Source organism: Leuciscus leuciscus (genome assembly GCF_965113295.1).
Source record: "Leuciscus leuciscus genome assembly, chromosome: 7".
Taxonomy (NCBI): Eukaryota; Metazoa; Chordata; class Actinopteri; order Cypriniformes; family Leuciscidae; genus Leuciscus; species Leuciscus leuciscus.
Window position 1 is genome coordinate 43,456,152 of NC_138731.1, and position 22,596 is coordinate 43,478,747.

Here is a 22,596-nt window from a genome sequence, read left to right on the forward strand (position 1 = left end):
CGCAGGAATGAGAGTATAGTTCCTAGCCATATCAGCCTAGAAAATCGCAACTTTTCATTTTCCGTCGGTCTTAGTACACGATGTAACTACAGAAGAGTCAAGTTTTAAATAGGAAAAATATCGAAACTCTTTGGTCATTTTTTTGAGAGAGATGCTAATGGTCCTGTCCGATTCAATGATCTATGCTAAGCTATGCTAAAAGTGGTACCGCCAGACACGGAGTTCGGCTGAATGAATTCGAAAACGGTAAGACTCAACTGTTTAACTCTGGGGGAGCTGTAAAATGAGCCTATTTCCAAAACAAAGTGGAGTATCCCTTTAAGGCTCGAACAGGACGTTTCTGAATGGTTGGTTAACGCAATGTCACTTTGATCTATCTTTGTGTGTACTGGCAGGGTAGAGTAGTGAGATACGAATGCTATGTGTTTACTGATATATATACGTTAGTTCATTGACAGATTGATGTTTACACCCAAGAACAGAACACCACAATCGCTTAGACGCCATTCTGCTTCAGCATATCAACAATGGCGGACTATGATGACAGCTCGCTCAGGGCGGGTCTGTGTTGAAACGCTGCTGTCAATTAACAATCATGGGAGGGGCGTGTGACGTCACACGGCTCGATTTGAGACAGGGGAAAACATATTAGGAGATTTTTTTTTAAAAAACACTGGATAGATTTTTATCATTATATGATGGTTGTGTGACCCCTTTAATAGTGCATAATAATTGCACAAGACTATATCGTAGATCAATTCGATTAATGGTGCCACTCTATTTTTCAGTATAAGACTTACTCGCTGCTGTCCTGTGGATTGTAAACCGGGGGATTGTACGCAGTGAAGTTTACCTAAAAGAGTAAAAAATGTGTGGGATGAGATAAACAATACAACAGAATGCGATTTAATGTTATAAAATCTGTGGTATAATTCATATCAGGCACCTCCCAGGACACCTTCTCCTCAGGCACAGGAAAGCGTACGACGTTACTGTCGGGATACTGAAGCTGACGTGCGAATATGTGAGGGGTTGTTTCGTCATCCGTCTCCTGTCCACTAGATTCCCCATCCTCCCTGTCAGAGCTTTTACCTGCTGGATGGACAGAGGTCTTCATCTACAACCCAGCTAACAGGGAACGTTATCAGAACATTCAGACAAGGTTCTTCTCAAAGTTATGAACAAACATGTCAGCTTTCCTCTATCTCAAAGAGTAGAGCATTGGCGCATGCAATGGCAAGGTCATGGGTTCGATTCCCAGGGGAAGCAAGAACTGGTAAGAATGTAAATGTGTACCTTGAAATGCAATGTAAGTCGCTTTGGATAAAAGCGTCTGCCAAATGCATAAATGTAAACATTCTTCCTGCAATGTTTGTTCAAAGTTATCTGGTCTTTAATAATGTTCTCTAAACTTTAGCATAAAATCATTATTTATGCATCATTCATTTTCTGAAATGTTTTAATTGGATGTTCCTCTAACATGATTTAAATGTTACTAATGTTCAGGGAACATTTCAAAAGTAACATTCCCATAATATCTGAAGAATGAACAAATGGAATGTTTCCTTTACGTTTGCATAACCAAGAAATTTTTTTTGAGCGTTCAGAGAACATTCAGAAATGACCTTTTCATAACTTATTTATGAATTTTAACTAAATGTTCTTAAAACATATTTTTCTTTGCTGGGAAGCAGCTGATTTGTCCTTTGCTGAACATCATGCATTTAGACACTTTACAAAAATAAAAATAATTATAACACTATAAAAATAACACTTAATAAATATAAATATTTAATAAAAATAAGACCTGAATGTCTTAAAATCAGCAAATGACCAGTGCTTATTTTTTTCTGACAGATAAAAGATAATCTAACATACAATAGTAATCTAACATAAATTAATACTGCATTAAACGGATCAAAAGTGACAGTAAAGACATTTATAATGTTACAAAATAGTCTATTTCAAATAAATGCTGTTTTTAACAGTTTTTTTAAGAATCCTGAAAAATAATATAATGGTTTCTGCAAAAAATATGAAGCAGCAAAACAGTTTTTGACATTGATAATAATCATAAATGTTTTTTGAGCATCAAATCATCATATTAGAATGTTTTCTGAAGGATCATGTGACACTGAAGACTGGAGTAATGATGCTGAAAATTCAGCTTTGATCACAGGAATAAATTATGTTTTAACATATATTCAAATAGAAATTTTGAATTATAATAATATTTCACAAAATTTGTGTTTTTACTGTATTTTTGATCCATTAAATGCAGCCTTGAGGAGCATAAAGAGTTCTTTCAAAAACACAAAAAAAAAACGTATTGATCCCAAACTTTCGAACAGTAGTGTATGTAAGATCTCATTACCAAAAAAAATGGGATTTGTGTCTCTAATACTTTAATGAACTTATAAAGACAGATTATGAGTATGAAAAAGGATGCATGCATCTAATAAGAGCTGATTTTAAACACACTCTGCTTACTCATTAGAGGAGGCTTCATTTTGGATTTGCATCCCTGAGATTTCAGCACATCTATAATCCATCGTAAAGCTTTGGCAGACTCTGAGACCTGGAAAAGGACAAGAGATTCACCATCTGACACTCACATTTGCTTTGACATGCTGCCTGAAATAATCAACAGAACAAACTGACTGTAAAACACTATTTATGGTGTATTTGTGAGTGTTTGAGCCAGAATGACACCTGCTCTTCAAGCTTAGTAAGTCGTTTTGCCATCGTGGCCGAAACCATCTCCTGCTCCCGCTCCAGAAGTTCTGACATCGCTCCGACCCTGAGAGGAAGACAGAGGTTTAAAGGGGCAGTCTGTAAGAATGACAACTAGTGGTCAAAATAGGTACTGCAGTCCAAATTCAAAAATATCGCCTCAGACTCGACGCTCGCGTGGGTTGCCACTTTGAGGACACGCAACAGGAATGAGCGCAACTGGCAATGAAAGACGAGGAGACTTACACACTGCGAGTTGATTTATCCACGTTTTAATATGCTCTCGTTCATAGAGATTTTTAGATGCTTCGTTTTTCAGAGAAACGAGTATGTGAACTTAGCATGTTTCCTAAATATCTGCAAACATATGATGGTATTTTTATGCTTTAGTAGAGTGAAAAAGATACATACAGCACCTTTAACCTTCATATGAGTGTGAAATTATGAAGCCATAAGCTTAAATCCGCAGTAAAAAGGTTAGGCACAGATTCTGGAGCACTTTCAGAAGTTTGTTGCACACCTTTTTGAGAGGTTAACATTACATTTTAAGAGTTTTACTTCGCTTGGCCACAGTGTGAAGAACACAGTTGTTAACAGCAATGGAAAATTAGCCAAAATTGTAAGACCCAAAAACATACAACCAGTCTTACTATGGGTCTGGGGCCGAATTCACAAAAATCTTCATAAGAAAGAAGTTAATACATTTAATACAAATCTTGAGAAAAAAAAAGACTTTGGTGTTTCTGAATGTATGGTGGTTCTTGTGAAAGACTTGCTGATCAACTTCAGAGAACCGGTGCTCATCCCTAGTAATAGTAATATGTAACATATATAGTTAGGGTTATGTTGTAATGCTTAATATTTGAAACAACCCAATAAATTAACCAAAATTCGTACTTCGTCGAGATTTAAGACAAGTTGGTGGTTATCCTAAGTGTAAGAGGTTATTATGATTTTTAAGAACATTCTTTTCAGGATACAAATTCTTCTTGAAAGGGCTGTATAGAATTCAGAAACCCTTGTTATTAGCGACACCGGTGGCCGCTGAGTGAACTGCAGCTTATTGCTCGTAACATAAAAGAGACTGAAAGTGATTCAATGCACCGATATACTCACGGCGAAGTTCTTTTTCTTTCTTTGCTTGGAAGTAAAAAGAAGTTGGAAATACTGTTACTGTAAACGAACATCTAGATTACAGCGTTTAAATGGTGAGAAAACAGCAGTTCAGAAAGCATCTGATCATAGAGATGTGGATGTTTGCAGCAGATCTGAGATTCACAGGCATCATGTCGACAGATGAGCTCATTAAAATTACACTGTTATTATAGTTTGATTATAAAGTTTATTTAAGACTATAGACTATATAGATCTGGCTATGTGAGACTATAGTTTGAATCAATCCCTTTACAATAAAGAATGATTCTTACGGCATTATCCTGAACATTGTATAAGCTTGTTAATTTCCTGTGTCATTGAACGGAAGAGAGGCTCTCAAGCGTAAACGTCACGTCATTTTGATTTTCCCGGCGAAACCGTCCCGAGTCCTTCACATAAATATCAGTCTACAGATTTTCATGGAATACCTAGGAAGTCGGGAATTTTTTTTCCCCTTCATGTTAGATACAAGCTGTTCACTCATTGGGAATTTAAAAAAAGCAATTGATAAACGAAAAATCTTACATATAGCCCCTTTAGGTTTTGCCATTAGAACAATCTTAAGAAAAGGAATATAAAATCATTCTGTAAAAAAAAATATTGTGTAATAAAAAATATTCTATAGTTAGAAAATACCAGAATAATTGTATTATTAAACATATACTTTGTTTACTTAATCCACCTCTGCCTTTTAGCAAATCAGGTCGGACCATCATGTCACATAATTAATATTCATGACTTTAAGAATTTTAAGCTCATGAATAACATATTAAGCCCCTCCCCCTAACTTTTCAGACCATTACTCCGCCCTTTCTTATACTCAAAAGTTGATTCATAGTTTCCTCAAATCAAATTCAGTTCTCAAACATACGAGCTGTTCTGTTTCATGTCTTGTGCTTCTCTGAGTTACTTCTCTGCGGTGTCCTGGATACGATGCTCCATGCTCTGGCTCTCGTCCTGTCGTGTAGATGCCAGATAGTTGTCCTTCATGAGAGCCTCCCATGACAACAGCTCCTCTTCCTCGGTCTGCTTTAGTTCCTGCCCTGTGCAGAACCATGAACTTAAACCAGGGATTTACACATTCTACGCAGTTTTTTAAAGTGATCAGGACATTAAAAATATAAGAAATATAAGCTTTGTTTATGTAGCTCAAACGGTTTAACTTGTTTGGGATTTGATTTCCAGGAAATGCATGAACTGATAAAATTAAATGGAAACACTCACTGAAGTGTTTGTGTCTCTGTGAAGGACAGCGCAGCAACACTCCTCTGATGAAGAGCATGAGGTGACTGAGGATGATGAAGGGTGGAGGAAGAGCAGGTCGACTGTGATACTCCTTAATCAGCTCGTAACGCTGGAACTTCCAGATGGTGTCCGTGTTGTCTTGAACCTCCTGGAACGTGTAGCTGTGATGCACAAAGATAGAGTTTAAAGGATTAGTTCACTTTAAAATGAAAATGAGCCCATGATTTACTTTCCTTCAAGTCATCCTAGGTGTATATGACGTAATTTTTTTCAGACGAATACAGTATATATATATATATATATTAATAAATGTCCTGGCTCTTCCAAGTTTTTATAATGGCAGTGGATTGCAACCAACAGACTGAAGCTCAAAAACATGCATCCATCCATCATAAAAGTGCATCCATCCAGTGCATCCATCCATTATAAAAGTGCATCCATCCATTATAAAAGTGTATCCATCCATTATAAAAGTGCATCCATCCATCATAAAAGTGCATCCATCTCCATCATAAAAGTGCATCCATCTCCATCATAAAAGTGCGTCCATCCATCATAAAAGTGCATCCATCCATCCATCATAAAAGTGCATCCATCCATCATAAAAGTGCATCTATCCATCATAAAAGTGCATCCATCTCCATCATAAAAGTGCATCCATCCATCATAAAAGTGCGTCCATCCATCATAAAAGTGCATCCATCCATCATAAAAGTGCATCCATCCATCATAAAAGTGCACCTATCCATCATAAAAGTGCATCCATCTCCATCATAAAAGTGCATCCATCCATCATAAAAGTGCATCCATCCATCATAAAAGTGCATCCATCTCCATCATAAAAGTGCATCCATCCATCATAAAAGTGCACCTATCCATCATAAAAGTGCATCTATCTCCATCATAAAAGTGCATCCATATCCATCTTAAAAGTGCATCCATATCCATCATAAAAGTGCATCCATCCATCATAAAAGTGCATCTACCCATCATAAAAGTGCATCTATCCATGATAAAAGTACATCTATCCATGATAAAAGTGGTGTAAATATCAGCAGTACGTCACATTACTCGCGTAAGTTGCGCTTTAGGCTTAAGATCCGTACGTTCGTTTGGCCGGAAGCTAGTTGTTTTACTCTTTAAAGTTTTAAATATTAAAGGGATACTTCAGGATTTAGCATTAAGCTTTGTATTAGTAGAAAACCTGTAGTATTTTCGAATTACCGCGCTTTCCTCCCTCATATCCCCCTGAGACAATAGATTTATGTATTTTTTGTCTGGAAAAAATCCTCCGATGGACGCAAAAATCGTCATTTTGCGTCATCGGAGGATTTTTTCCAGACAAAAAATACATAAATCTATCGTCTCAGGGGGATATGAGGGTGGAAAGTACGGTAATTAGAAAATACTACAGGTTTTCTACTAATACAAAGCTTAATGGAGGATTTTTTGGCCAGAGGCTAAAGACTACAGCCAGTAGGAGGAGCTGTCCCGCATGTCTTCAACCCGCCCATAGAGGGTGGGATCTCGGATCTCACTCACAGAATGTACAGTGGCAGCCGTCTTTCTTTGGAAGCTAAGCTAGCAGGCTCTTGTTCTGTGGAGAAAGCTGAGTAGTAGGGGTTACCATCCTCTTTTTCCCGGACATGTCCGGCCGTCGAGATCGTCCAAAATGTCCGGGATTCGGCTTTTGCTTTCTGCAGTCGCCATTCATTGTTTACATGCACACCTTTTGTTTCAATCTAACTGAATTCATTTCGATTGGTGAATCTGAATGCAGTGTTTACATGAGCGCTAAACAAGTGATCGGTTGATGTGCGTTTTAACATTGCTTAGAAAAGAGACCAGAGCGTCTCACAGTGCCGCTCATCAGTAATCACGCCACCGGCCTCGCGCCGTTCTCCCGCGCCCCTCAGCCTCGTCCTGCTCGCCACAGTAAACATGATGAATGAATGGCGACTGTAGAACGCAAAAGCCGAATCCCGGACATTTTGGGCGCTCTCGAAATCCTGGGCAGACTCGTCACGGAGACTCACTGGTAGCCTTGCCTTGTTGTTTACTGCGCTCTCTTACCGGTGGGCGTGGCTTGGGAGTGGCCTCCTAGGGCTGCGAAGCAAGTGCATTCGGGGAGTTGTTGTCTATCATCCACATAAGCCAAAAATAAATTTTTGGGTTTTTCTCATTAAAAATAATTTTATTAAAAACAATATAAATATTATTTAAAAATAATAATTTCACATTTCTTCTATATAAATGACCCATTTTAAATACACATTCATCTTTCCAGAGGTGAAGTATCCCTTTAATATTTTTCTTACACAAACTCATCGTTTTGCTTCAGAACGCCTTTATTAACCCACCGGAGCCGTGTGAAGTTCATTTATGACGGATGGATGCACATTTTTGACCTTCAATCTGTTGGTTGCAATTCACTGCCATTATAAACCTTGGAAGAGCCAGGATATTTTTTAATAGAACTCTGATTGTATTCGTCTGAAAGAAGAACGTCATATACACCTAGTAGGATGACTTCAGGGAGAGTAAATCTTGGGCTAATTTTCATTTAAAAGTGAACTACTCCTTTAAAGCCCTAAAAGTCACTGCAATATTGCATCATGCATATTCTACAATTCTGTACAGGAAATATTTAGCAAATGACACGAGATGCAATATAAGGATTATAAAGGATAAAATATGGGCTCTGTTTCAAAACTTAGTGTGCTGCCAACATACAGTAGTCTGCTAATGATTACACTAATGATGCGAAGGCTGTTCCAATAGCTATACTCACGAAGAAAATATATATATAAAGCAGCATAATATTAAAATTATATATTTTTAAAATGATAAAATATACAGTATATTTATAGACATGCATTTATTAAAGAACCAGATTTTGTGTGCTTAAATAAACAAATGAACAAACAAATACAGTCAAACCAAAAATTATTCAAACACCATATACAGATTAATTTGTTTTACTAGTGGGTGCAGGACACTATAGTTCATTTATGTAAGATTCATTTTGGTTTGACTGTACATTAACGATTGTTCAACATTAAATAAATATTTACATGTTATACAAATGTACTATTTTATAAAATAAAAGTCTCCCATAAGATGCACTACTTGTACAGTAGATATAGAGTTCTAGAGCCATTGTGTAAATGAAACAAGTGACTGTGTTTCTATTGACCTGTTTCAGTCTGTTTACTCACTTGAAGATAGCGATGAGGAGGTTGAGCAGTAAAATGTTGGCGAACAGCAGATAGACACACAGCATGATGATGGTCAGCCATTCTGGGAACATCGGCATGCTGTCACCGTTCAGCAAGGGGCATTTGGGCTTCAGAGGATCCGAGCCGTTCACACTGCAGCTGCTTATATCAAACTGAGTGTCTGGTTTGCAAAACAGAAATATTTTTTAGCTATCTGATTTTTCTATATTTTGTATAAAACTCTGGACTTCTGAATGTTCTACAATGTTACAATTAAAACAATGATACAATCTATAATATAAAAATCAACTTGCATAATTATTGCATTTGCAATATTTTATAATATAATATTATAACTAGTGTTGGGGAACGTTAATTTTAAAGGGGTGGTATAATGCCCTTTTCACAAGATGTAAAATAAGTCTTTGATGTTCCCAGAGTGTGTATGTGAAGTTTTAGCTCAAAATACCCCACAGATATTTTTATATAGCATGTTAAAATTGTCACTTTTTGAGGGTGAGCAAAAACACACCGTTTTTGTGTCTGTCCCTTTAAATGCAAATGAGCTGCTGCTCCTGGCACAGGGGGCGGAGCTTCAAGAGCTTATGTAATTTTACCTCACACACACATGCACTGAAAATTTCAAAAACTTTTAGCCTTTTATGTTCAAACCGGAGTCAGACAATGATGGAGAGACTCAAGAAGAAGTGACAACATGTAGAAGCAACAGGACATTTCTGAATGATTAGTTGATGAATTTATGTAGTTTATGTGTAGTTATCTTCTAGTCATTGATTAGCATATTCTGTCTTGATAATCTATAAATCGTATTCAGGGGGCGGGGTTTAATAAATGTTAGGGTTGGTGATGTCACTAACCCGGGAGGAATGTCCTGTAGTCTCTACCAGCCGTTTGTTGTAGTCCTTAAAAAGCGATTTCTTTAAAAGCAAATATCTCCCTTTGCTTTGAACGTTGAGCGTTGTAACTGCAGATGTTGTTTATGCTCAAACAGCAACATTACGCACTAACTAAAGTTAGAAAAGTGAAATCATAATCAACCACCCCTTTAAAAGTAATGAGTTACAATAATGTGTTACTCCATAAAAAGTAACTAATTGGGTTACTTAGTTACTTTTAATGGAAAGTAATGCATTATGTTACTTTTTCTCACCTGGGTGGGCTTGTTTGTATTGCATATTTAAATACTGTATATGCAAATCTATACATCATTTGACAGTGTAGGGAGACTGCCGTCCACACTAATACATTTTTGTTTGAAAACGCATCTTTTTCTCTCCGTTTTGTCCTTGCGTCCACACTGAGACGGCGTTTTTATTGATGAAAACTAACCTTTTTGAAAACGCTCTCCAAAGTGGATAAATTTGAGTTTTCGCGTTGTAGACTGTCAAAACTGAGGTATTTAAAAACAATGACGTAAGTTTAGTCATGTGACGCATATTGAACCCATAGATATTCATGTTTATACCGGTATTGTCCTGCAAAGGACAGAATATTTACTCACATTTGCCCGTCCTGCAGTAAAACACGAGAGCCGTTGCGTTTTAGACCAAACATATAATGGTGAGTGAGAGCGACCTGGTGTTGGGGACGCATCAGTGAATGCTGAGATATTTTGCTAAATAAAATTATCCTGTCAGAAGAATTGCACGATAATGCCATCTCTCTCATGTTCGTCCATCCTCGGGATGCTGCCGTTCTTCTTCGCGCAATTTTTTTATAGAAAGATAAAAAATACGGGAGAAATACGGGAAAATATTTAAACGGGATGATAGCGGGATAGCAAGGTAAAATACGGGAGAATCCCGGGAAAAACGGGAGAGTTGACAGGTATGACATCGGAAAACGCCTGAAAACGCTAATGTGAACAGAGAGTGTTTTTAAACGATAACTGTGTTTCAAATGTATCCGGATTAATGTAGACGTAGCCTCATTTCTTCTTTGCAGGGAATTTGACAATTAAACATTTTTTAAATAAAGCAGAAATCACAGCAATTCTTGGAGCTCACAGTAGACACGTCTTCAATATTCATATGTTATTGCAAAAAAATTAATATTTTAGAGTAAACTGCTCACTGTCTATATTAGTGGGGACGTTGCCAAATATGATGAGGTAGGGATCATAGACGGCTCCACGGACGATCCAGTTTAATCTCTCTTCATTTTCGATCATAATGCCCTGTTTCGCCACACCGTACGCCACCACCCAGATACTGAGCAGGAACATGAAGAAGAACAAATCCATCATCTGCAAAGAGGAAGAGAGAATATGAGAGGACACAAAATTAAACGGGAAAAGATGCATGTTAATAGCTCAATTTGTCTGAAATTGCTTTTATGCAAAACCATTTTTTGCTTGATGTGCCGTATGAGAGGAAGAATAGAGCTCACGTCATTCAATATTTTATTTTTTAAATAGTTAATTTGTTCTTCTTCAAAAGATCAAGCATTTGGTTAGCATTTGAGTCCCTTAGTCTCTCAACACTTAAGACTGTGCAGAATTATTGCATAACATTTCTGAACTGAAGAAATGAACTTTATGAGCACGCAGACCCACCATTCTCCTGACAATGATTATTTTCGGACCCAGGTTTCGACTGATAGTGAAGATGGCCATTAATCGTAGGCAGAATATGATGAAGTCGATGCAGAGTAGAACTTTACCCACGTAGAACACAGTCTCGGAGGCCTGAAGTCTGTATGAAAAACACAGAGTTTGATTAAGTGTGAAAAAAAAAAATATACTGATTTAATTTAGTTCTGAGTCATTATGCAAATTAACTAAACTTAACTCAAGATGAGGACCAAAAACTTTAAATATGATTCCTTTATATGAGAGTCTATTAGAGTTGATTTCTCTCAGTGAAATTCTTTTAATGAACAGAATCATAACTTAAAATTGTAATGTATTAAATGCTTTAGTAAAAACATATGCAGATAATTATTGCTTTGTGTTACTATTGGTGCATATAAATGAAAATGATTATTTTAACTAGATTTTTACTGTATTTTACATTATTAAACAATTTGAATCTACTTGACTTCATTGAATGTTCGGTCAAAATATTATGGTAAAAAAAATAAATAGACCTTTAAAGCAATTTCAGATATGATGAGGTACGGCTCACAGACAGTGGATACTTTTTTTAATGTTTCATACAGCCCTAGTTATGAGGATATTTTCTGTGTAATCTTAACCTAATGAGGAAAGCATGAACTGTGCTGAATTAATCTTAATCTGAACGGTATTTAGTGAAATAGTGGTTGTGTTGACCTGCAGGCCAGACCAGAAATGAACAGCATGATTGACAGCACATCCAGAATGTTCCACAGATCCCTGATATACATCTTTGCTTTCCTCCGAAAGCCGGGCCCATCGAAGTCATGATAGAGCTGTGGAGTATCAGAGTGGTTAAATATAGACGGACAGATTTAATAACAGTATATTGGCTTACGATTCTTTAATGTTTTTGAAATAAGTCTCTTCTGCTCACCAAGGTGAATTTAATTAATCAAAAATACAGTAATATTGTGGAAAATTATTACAATTTAAAATAAATGTTTTCTATGTGAATATATAGTCAAATGTAATTTATTCCTGTGATCAAAGCTGAATTTTCAGCATCATTTTCAGTCTTCAGTGTCACATGATCCTTCAGAAATCATTCTAATTAGCTGATTTGCTGATCAATTATTATTGATGATCAATTATTAGTAATGGTTCTTGTTATTATCAATGTTGAAAACAGTTTCTGCTGCTTCTTATTTTTGTGTATTTTCTTATTCTTCGATGAATTGAAAGTATTTATTTGCAATAAATCTTTTGTAACATTATAAATGTTTTTACTCTCACTGTTGCTCATGCATTGTAGCTAAATTATTAATTTATTATTATTATGTTAATCTTACCCTCAAGCTTGAGAGTGGTATTGGATCACAAAAATGTGAATTAGCACAACTGTTTTCAACATTAATAATCAGAAATGTTTCTTGAGCATCAGATCATCATATGAGAGTGATTTCTGAAGGATCATGTGACACTGAAGACTGGAGTAATGATGCTGAAAATTCTGCTTTGATCACAGGAATAAATTACATTTTAAAATATATTACACACAGAAAACTATGGAAGCTTGTTTCCATCACTGAATAAAAATAAAAAATAAAAAAGTTAATTGAGACTTTCTCTCACAATTCAGACTTTTTTTCTCACAATTGCGAGATATAAAGTCAGAATTGCACGTTATAACAAGCGGAAACAAGCTTTCATAGAAAACAGTTATTTTAAATTGTAATAATATTTCATAATATTACTGTTTTTACTGTATTTTGATCATATAAATGCAGCCTTGGTGAGCAGAAGAGACTTCCTTCAAAAAACAGAAAATCCTAATCTTGACAGGTAGTGTATGTCTGAAGTGAGAGTGAGTGTGTGTGTGTGTGTGTGTGTGTGTGTGTGTGTGTGTGTGTGTGTCTCACCTGTCTAACCTCCTCACACACCAGCGAGGTGAGCCACACATAGAGCAGAAGTTCTCTCCACGATGGAAATTTCTGAAAATCGATCATGAGCACCACAGCAAAGAGCCACAGGAAGCCAAAATACGAGACGATGTTCCAGTAAAACTTCACTTGAGGAGACGTGAAGAGACTCGTCAGACGTGACAGACAGTTCAGAGGCTTCAGCTCAGACTTCTGTAAGGGGACACTGAGACAATAATATTCCTTTATTATTCAGGCACAGACTGTTTATGATACATAAGTTGTATGATGCTAACATTAGTTTGATGCAATAATTTAGATTCAATTATTTATCATTATAATAATAGTATAATATATAATATATAATAATAATACACTTATGCAACATTCATAATGAATAATTGTTCTTTAATAGTCTAAAGATTATGCATTACTGTGTTAAAAAAAAAACATTTTTCAAAATGGTTATGCATATTGAACATAATTAAGTTGCATAATGCTAACATTAGTTTGATGCAGTAATTTAGGGCATTCACTTGTCACTCCTACATCTTTGCGGTGTGAATGTGGCCTGTAGATGTTTGTAACTCAACTAACTGTAAATGGCGTTTGATCTTGGCATCTGAGTTTCCGGCAAAGAGTGGATCCTCCTCCAGCTTCGTTCTCTCGGCCTGTCTCTGGATGTCCTCATCACGTCTGCGAAAGTTCATTTCAACAATAAGGGTTAAAACATTTATTAAGAGTCATTAAAAGTCAGTGTTTGTGGTAAAAGTGCTATAAGCAGTGTAATTATTGTGACTGCAATGCTGCCATCTGATGGTGTGTGCATGTAATGACTCATAGACGTGATTTCAGACCTGACAACACAAAAGGTTAGTTTTCTTCAACTTTCAATTAGAAAGTTTGGTCCCACTTTATATTAAGTGGCTTTAACTACTACGTACTTACATTGAAATTAATCATTTGAAACAATGGACTAATTGTGTACTTACATGTTTTTACATATTACTTATATTTTAAAACTACCTGCATGTAATTAATTTGTGTAATACCCTTCCCTTACACCTTAACCCACCCTTAAACCTACCAATAACCACACACACCTGTCCCTAACCTTACCTGTATCACACCTCAATAGCAGCAAAAGTGTTTTACAATACAGCATGTAAACACAACACGGCACTTAATATAAAGTGGGACCGAAAGTGTTTACCTGAAGATCAGGAACTTGGTGTATATCAGAGGAGGGAAGATCATGCACAGAAGAATCTTCCAGTGTGGATTCTCCACTGACAGCTCTCCACACCAGATCTGAGTGAGCAGGGCCTGACAGAGACACTCGATGAGACCTGAGCTATCAGTGATGAGCCATATATAGATAAACTGCTAGTTGGTTTGAAGGAATAACAGCAAAAAATAACAGTTTTCACAAGAAAAGTAACTCTTATTGCACATGAATTACTTACCCACCCGTTCATTCTCATGCGAAAAACATGTAACATTTTAAGCTTGACTAATAGACATGACATATTTGCAATCATAAAAACAACTTTTTATTGTTATTGTCACAACACAGAGGGAGACAGACAGGTGTTATAGTGAAAACAGTGTTTATTGAGCAGAGTGGTGTGAAACAGTAGGATCCAGACGATGGTGAGAGGATGGTGACTTGTTGACTGATGATGGTGACTGAAGTGGATTCTCTGTGCAGGTGACGAGTGAACAAGACGACAGGAGATCTGGATCAGGATGATGGATGGACGACGGATGAACGATGGACAGAAGACTGGAAGCTTGATGAGATGAATCACAGGTAAGTAGACGGGTAAGGAGTCTGATGGTAAGCAGTGGTAACTGCAACGAGACCAGACAATGAATGTATGGTGAATATATAGCAGTGTTGATGAGGGAGTACATGTGCAGCGAGTCAGTAATCTGGTGATTGTGAACAAGTGGGCGGGTCCTGGTGATTGGGTGATGATTTGGGCTGTGACGGTGTGGCTGACTCTGTGACAATACCCCCTCCTCCTCCACGGCCGGCTCCTGACGGCTGACCGACTCTGCGACGGGTTCGGCCTCAACCTCTGGCCGGTTTGGGTGATCCTTGTGGAACTGGGTGAGTAGCAACGGATCCAGGACACTCTAGGCGGGCACCCCGTCGCCATGAGTCGAGGATGGTATGTACTCGGTACACTAGGCAGCGACATCTGGAGGAGGTACTTCGTCCGTGGTGGGTTCTGTAGGAGAGGAGGATAGAGGTACAGTGAAGGGTTTCAGGAGGGAGACATGAAATGAAGTTGAGATACGGTAGTAAGGTGGAAGTTTGAGCCTGTAGGTGACCTTGTTGATCTGCCTCTGCACCCTCTCGCTCGCCTCGAACCAGTGGTTGACAGCTGGAACCTCCGAAGGTTCTCCAGACCAGGGGAAGAGAGGAGGTTGGTACCCGAGGATTGGAACGGAGTAAGCCCAGTGGTGGTTTGACGCAGGGAGTTCTGGGCATACTCCGCCCAGGAGAGGTAGCGGCTCCAGCTGTCCTGGTTCTGGTGGCAGTATGACCACAGGTACCTCCGATCTCCTGGATCTTGCGCTCAGTCTGGCCGTTTGTCTGCGGGTGGTACCCTGAGGATACTTACTGAGACACCGAGGAGTTTGAAGAAGGCCTGCCACATCCGGGAGATAAACTGGGGACCTCTGTCCAATACGATGTCTTCTGGAAGGCCAGAATGATGAAAAACTTGCTGGAAGAGGAGTTCTGCAGCTTCAAACGCGGTAGGCAGGCCCTTGATGGAGATGAGTTTGCAGGCTTTGGAGAACTGGTCTACGACGACGAATATACAGGTGTGATGGTTGGACGGAGGGAGGTCGGTCATGAAATCAATGCCCAGATGAGACAAGGGGCGTCTGGGTATCGGCAGAGGTACCAACTTTCCTTTGGGTAGCTTCCTCTGTGTGTTGGTGATGGCACAGACTGAGCACCCCTTCCTGGGCCATGTTGGGCCACCAGTAGCGATCTTGTAGGAGCGAGAGGGTTCGCTGGCTGCCTGGGTGTTCAGAGCCCAGAGAGGTTTGTGTTGAGTCCATGAGGGACAGACAGCAGGTACATACAACCGTCCCTCAAGACCTCCCGGCGGAGCAGGTTCGTTGCGTTTGGCTTGGAGGAGTTGATCGATGGACCATTGGATCGGACTGACAACCATGGCTCGAGGGAGAACAGGTTCTGGAGGACTAGATTCAGGTTCAGGATGATACAGATGGGACAAGGCATCCACATTGCAATTCTTGGTACCGGGTCGGTGGTCACGGTGAAGTTGAACCATGTGAAGAACAGAGCCCAACGGGCTAGTCTTGGGTTGAGTCGCTTGGCTTCTCTGAGATATTCCAGGTTCCGGTGATCTGTGATGACTTCGAAATGGTGGTGAGCTCCCTCCAGCCAGTGTCTCCATTCCTCCAAGGTGAGCTTGGTCGCCAGCAGCGATCAAGCGAATCAAATCAAAGGCGATCAATGTCGTAATTCTGCTCCGCCAGGGACAGTTTACTGGAGTAGAAGGCTGGAGTCGTGGAGGCTCACCCTATCACTGGGAGAATACCGCTCCAACCCCGGTAGTAGATGCGTCAACTTCGACCACGAATGGGAGCTCTGGATTGGGGTGTACCAGGATTGGAGCGGTGATGAAGGCATTCTTCAGGTGTTAGAAGGCTTCTATGGCCAAGGGGTTCCAGGACAGAGACTTGGGCTGGTTTCTGAGTAGTGAGGTGAGCTGAGGACACTGTAATTCTGGATGAATCTTGGATAAAAGTTGGCGAAGCCTAGAAAGCGTTGGAGTTCCTTGATAGTGACAGGTTGGGGCCAGTTGTGAATGGTGTCCACCTTCCTCTGGTCCATTTGGATATCTTGTTGGTCGATGATATATCTGAGGAACTGGATAGGTGGTGAGTGGAATTCGCGTTTCTCCAACCTGAGATAGAGGTGGTGTTCTCTCAGCTTTTGGAGGACCTGCGTCACATGTTGGCGATGTTCGGCCAGGTTCCGGGAGTAGATCAGGATGTCGTCGATGTAGAAGATGGTGAAGCGTTGGAGGTACTCCTGGAACACCTCATATACAGGTACTCATATACCCCTGGAATACGGAGGGGGAGTTGGACAGGCAATTCAGCATCACTTGGTACTCGTAGTGGCCTGTCGGGGTGATGAACGCCGTCTTCCATTCATCCCCCTCACGTATTTGAATGAGGATGTAGGCGCTCCGCAGGTCCAGCTTGGAGAACATGCGAGCTCCACGGAGCTGCTCTAGGGTGGCAGGGACCAGAGAAAGAGGATAGCTGAATTTGACGGTCTGAGAGTTGAGTGCCCAGTAGTTCCGTAGTTGATGCACGGCCGCAAACCTCCGTCCTTCTTGGCCACGAAGAAGCTGGAAGTGGCAGGGGACGTCGATGGTTGGATGAAACGTTGTTTGAGAGCCTCTTGAACATACTCCTCCATGGCCTTCTGCTCAGGGATGGACAAAGGGTAGACCTTACCCTTCGGTGGAGTGGCCCCAGGCAGCAGGTCGATGGCGCAGTCCCATGGTCGATAAGGTGGTAGACGGGTCGCCAACCACTTCCTGAACACATCCTGGAACACCCGGTACTCTGGTAAAATTTCAGAGTACAGGTGCAGCGAGTCAGTAATCTGGTGATTGTGAATGAGTGGGCGGGTCCTGGTTATTGGGTGATGATTGGGGCTGTGACGGACAGTTATCTAAATATAATATAATAATATAAAATATAACAAAAACTAAAATGTGTATAATACTAATACTAATAATTTGCAATCATTAAGAACACAAAACAATAGGTATATATAAACATAACTGCATAAATAATAATAATATTTTTTTTATATGTATGTATAATATTAATAACAATAAGAGTTATTATCGTTGTTGTTGTACAAATTATCCTTTTGTTATCTGTGCAATATATTATATTATTTTTATGTAATATTTAATAACAATAATTTGCAACCATTAGGAGCACAGCACAATTTTTTTATAATACATAACTGCTTAAATAACAATGTGTATAAAATTAAATAATTTCTTTAGAAAACAATGATTATTATAATTGTTGTGCAAATTGTTAATCTATGCAATATAATAATAAAAAAAAATTTATGTAATATTCAAAATAAATAACTGTTATTTAAAGGTTTAAAAAAAAAAATCTTGTGTCAAAAAAATAAAATAAAAAATAATTCTGCATATTGGTTTTCGAACACTTAAAAAAAAAAATAGATATCAGTCATTAAAATCAACATGTTTTATATCCAAGGTGAATTTTTTTCAATGCTGAAGTACTTTCTCCTTTCCGAGTATAACAAGCTAAGACAGATAAGCCATAGATATTTCAGAATATGCCGCTGGGTTTGTTCACCTGCACTCCTGAGTGAGCGATGAAGCTTTTATCATCGGCCTCGAGAGCGAGCCACAGACATGTGCTTCTGCCCCACGACGGAGACATGCGGATCAGGAGTCTCTGCGCTCGCTGGGCGTCCCAGCTGTGACACTCGCTGAAGACACCTGAGGTCACACACACACACAGGTTTAAAGGGTTAGTTCACCCAAAAATCCAACCCCGTAAGAATTCCGTTCATCTTCGGAACACAAATTAAGATATTTTTGATGAAATCTGAGAGCTGTCTCACTCCTCCATAGGCTTCTAGGTAATCGAAATCGATATAGAAAAGTTAGTAAAGACATCGTTAAAATAGTCCAAGTGACTACAGTGGCTCAACCTTAAGTTTATCAAGCGACGAGAACGACTTTATTCAACTATTGATTTTCTTCTGTGTTTCTCTGAGTGAGTTCACGTAGTGTAACAGCGCAGCGCTTCTGGCACGTCAGAACGGAGGCTCACTATTGGCCGATGCTGGTCATGTGTGTGATGCATGTGATTCCGGCCAATAGTGCGCCTACGTTCTGACGAAAAGAAATGCGTTATTTTTGTTTGTTTTTTGCACACAAAAAGTATTCTCGTCGCTTGATAAACTTAAGGTTGAGCCACTGTAGTCACTTGGACTAGTTTAACAATGTCTTTACTAACTTTTCTATATCGATTTCGATTACCTAGAAGCCTATGAAGGAGTGAGACAGCTCTCAGATTTCATCAAAAATATCTTAATTTGTGTTCCGAAGATGAACGAAAGTCTTACGGGGTTGGAACAACATGAGGGAGAGTAATTACAGACAGAGTTTTCATTTTTGGGTGAACTAACCCTTTAAGCATCACAGCTCAGGTCAAAGGATTTGAAGTGATGTTTGTTACACAGCATTTAAAAAAGAAAAATTGTAATATGTTTATTTATGTGTACAAAATATGTGTATTCTGGGTGCTATACACATGTAGCTCCTGGTACAGTCTGTGAAAACAAATTTCCTCTATTAAGGGCAATAAAGAAAGAATCTGAAATCATACCGATGGCTTGTTTCTCATAGTGGTTGGCCAGTTCTCTCATTTCTTTTGCCTCTTCGCTATCATCCTCGCCGCTCTCCTGCGCCAGTTTCCTCAAGATCTTACTGGCAGCCAGAGCGGCTGCGATACAGTCTCTGCACTACAAAAACAACACACACATTCACACACACACACACATTTGTGAATCTTCAAACTGCAACTACTCTCATGCTATTTAAATACAGAATCAGATTATCTGATTTATTCATGCATTCAGATCAGTATTTACCTGTCACAAAACAACATTTGAATGAATACATTTATGCAAACTACAACCAATAAAAATAGAAAACACTCTCATTGATATAATGTAGTTAAATAAGTATGAACAGAAGCCTTTAACAAAATACTATAAATACAAGACGTACAATTACACACAGGGATTCAAATGAATCAGTGAATTGTTTTTTGTTGTTGTTGATTTTGAACCAGTTTAATTACATGAACAATCAAAACAAATAATTCAATAAAATGTATGGTCAAAGAGGAATAACAATGCAATTGTTATAATTATTATTACATAATTTAGTTTTAATTGTTCTTTTATAGTCTAAAGATTGTGTATTATTGTGTCAAAAAACACAAATAAAACAGTTCAAAATTGGTTGTGTGGTTTGGTTATTGGACACTTAAAAACCTAAAATATAATCTGTATAAACAATAAAAAAAAAATATTTCACTTTAAATTCCGCACTGGTTCTCAAATGAATCAGTGGATTATTTTTATCCAGTTCAATTAACTGAATGAACTGATTCACTAAAATTAATGGAAAAAAACTTGATCCATCAGAACCAAGTTAAATAAATAAATAAATAAATAAATAAATAATTAATTAATTACTAGGATAAACTACAATTATTAGATGAAATCCTTAGAAATGTCCTTGATTAAAAACAAACTGAAATAAGTATAAGAAGAATTAAAATGACTAAAACTAAAATAAAAATAAATCAAAGAATAGAAATATAAAAAATAAGCAATATTAGAAGGATAAAAATGCATATAAATGCAATAAAATGCAAAAACATGACAAAAGCACATAACAAAATTACAAAAATAGGAAAATAAAAGCTCTTTTAAAATCAATAAATCCTATAATAGTAGTACATTTCAATAAATAATAATACGTTTTCCAAAGTTTAGAGTACAAATTTTATTTAAAGATTTAAGATTTATACATTTAATATTATATGTATTTCACAGCTTCAGCAAAATATCAGCTTCTATCACCAAATTGAAGCAGAAAACAGGTGAATATAAAGCTCAAGCCAAGAGTTCGTCTCTAGCCAGTGCTGTACCTGCTCCCAGCCGATCTCTGCCAGTTCTCTGTTATTCTGTACAACAGCCCAGAGGAAGAGATCCCGTCCCGGGTCCCAAACCGTGAGTGCGATCGGGTCTTCCCCAGAACACGGCAGATCCACCGGGCCTTTGGACGGCACCTGAGAGATGCAGCGCTTCAATGAATAAAACAGCCAGACTCTTCTCATTCCAGTCAAACTAGGATTAAAGCTTTATAGTGTGATGATTTTATTTACTGATGATTCTCACAAAGCATATCAAAAACATGCCCTCACCTCAAAAATAAGTATTATTAAGTGACCCTTTTGGGGGTCAGCCCTATGTTCCCACGGCCCTATGTTCCCACATTTCTAAGATTTTTTTTTTAACTGAAAATTTTGTAAATTAGGCCCTACGTTCCCACAGCCCTTTCTTCCTACAACCATATGTTCCCACAGCCCTATGTTCCCACAGTCCTATGTTCTCTCATTTAACTATGTCCCCTATGAAGGGTAGGTTTTAGTGCTTGTGCTGGTACAGGGATAGCCCAATTACATCCCAGACAAGTCTCCCTCCTGTGAGGGGTAGGTTTAGGTATCTTAACTAATTAAGCCCTAGTCCCCTATGAAGGGTAGGTTTTAGTGCTTGTGCTGGTACAGGGATAGCCCAATTATATCCCAGACAAGTCTCCCTCCTGTGAGGGGTAGGTTTAGGTATGTCAAACAATCAAGCCTAATTCCCCCACGAAGGGTAAGTTTTAGTGCTTGTACTGGTACAGGGATAGCCCAATAACATCCCAGATAAGTCTCCCTCCTGTGAGGGGTAGGTTTAGGTATGTTAGGGTTAGGGCTGTGGGAACATAGACATGCTCCCATATTTTGTATAAAGAAAAGAAGCCTACTTAAGGATCTTTGAGATTGTTTGCATTGTAACAATGTTTCCATGCCAATTAACAACCCAGTTTCTTATCGTTATCAATTAAAAATAAGTTGAAGTACTAAAATTACAAAAACTAAAACTGAATAAATCAAAATTAAATCTAAATATACACTAGTCAACATTTGAAGTGGATCAAAAAAGTTCAACAAAGTTGTCCTAAGACAAGAACGGGTATTGTTCAAAATTCATGTATAACTTTGATGAAAGGTTTTGATCCACTTCAAATGTTTACTGCTGTAAATATAAAAAAGCTGATAAAAATGACAAAATTACATTAAAAAAATAAACAATTAAAATTAAAACTGAAAAAAGAAAGACTAATTTTGATACATATAATAATATAAAAATAATGCTAAAATAACTCTGTACTGTACTTTTTTCCCCCTGTCTTTGTTGCTGAGGTGTTTTCTGTCTTAAACTTGCCGTTAAACAGACATCATCTTTGGTTTTCTTGTAGCGTGAAGAGACGTATAACGGTTGAGTAAAACTTCCCAGCAGGTGGCGCACTTCTTCAGACACGTGACTCAAGGAAATGTTTTTGGCACCATGGGCCCGTTTCGCAAGCTTGCGCAGGAAGAAGCAGGTGGGTGGGCGTCTGTAGAGCTGACAGAGAGTCTCCTCTTCTTTCAGAAACTTATGCACACACACTCCATTCTCCAGCAAAAGCCGCACAAACTCAGGTTTGTCGCCCACCAGCGCAGAAAACATGGCCGGATGCAGATCACAGGACTGAGACGGGAAAGATATCAACAAATCATGACAAACCCAACATAATAAACATTCAATGAGACTCCCAGACTCGCACTAAATGAACATAGTTTTTCTTTAAATAATGAGTTGCGTGCAAAAGTTTGTGAACCCCTGACCAAATAACAAGTGAAAAGACGTTAAAGTGCCCCTATTATGTTTTTTTGGGATGTGTAGTGTGTAATATAGCTCTTTGAATGTAAAAGGTCTGCAAAGTTTCAAATATCAAAGTGCAGGTAGATGGAGTTTTTGTCTCCTGAAAGAAAGAATCGGTTCTGAACTGCCTGAAATGAG

At 38.3% G+C, this 22,596-nt stretch overlaps 1 protein-coding gene across 7 annotated transcripts in view; it reads right to left on the bottom strand.

Moving 5' to 3' along the window:
* The window catches only part of trpm2 (transient receptor potential cation channel, subfamily M, member 2), a 66,641-nt gene that overhangs the window by 8,028 nt on the left and 36,017 nt on the right, over positions 1-22,596 (bottom strand). For 6 of the 7 annotated variants that reach the window (XM_082174602.1, XM_082174604.1, XM_082174601.1 and 3 more), the window contains 17 exons: positions 21,979-22,284; positions 20,637-20,777; positions 19,302-19,437; positions 18,261-18,406; positions 14,062-14,174; positions 13,446-13,544; positions 12,849-13,074; positions 11,644-11,762; positions 10,927-11,065; positions 10,446-10,617; positions 8,352-8,532; positions 5,113-5,294; positions 4,799-4,931; positions 2,713-2,800; positions 2,491-2,578; positions 947-1,095; positions 801-853 (listed from right to left, as the gene is read on the bottom strand). In XM_082174602.1, coding sequence (XP_082030728.1) covers positions 801-853; positions 947-1,095; positions 2,491-2,578; positions 2,713-2,800; positions 4,799-4,931; positions 5,113-5,294; positions 8,352-8,532; positions 10,446-10,617; positions 10,927-11,065; positions 11,644-11,762; positions 12,849-13,074; positions 13,446-13,544; positions 14,062-14,174; positions 18,261-18,406; positions 19,302-19,437; positions 20,637-20,777; positions 21,979-22,284 — 2,471 coding nt within the window. The remainder of the gene's footprint in view (positions 1-800; positions 854-946; positions 1,096-2,490; positions 2,579-2,712; positions 2,801-4,798; positions 4,932-5,112; positions 5,295-8,351; positions 8,533-10,445; positions 10,618-10,926; positions 11,066-11,643; positions 11,763-12,848; positions 13,075-13,445; positions 13,545-14,061; positions 14,175-18,260; positions 18,407-19,301; positions 19,438-20,636; positions 20,778-21,978; positions 22,285-22,596) is intronic. The other variant, XM_082174605.1, reaches the window with a different exon arrangement.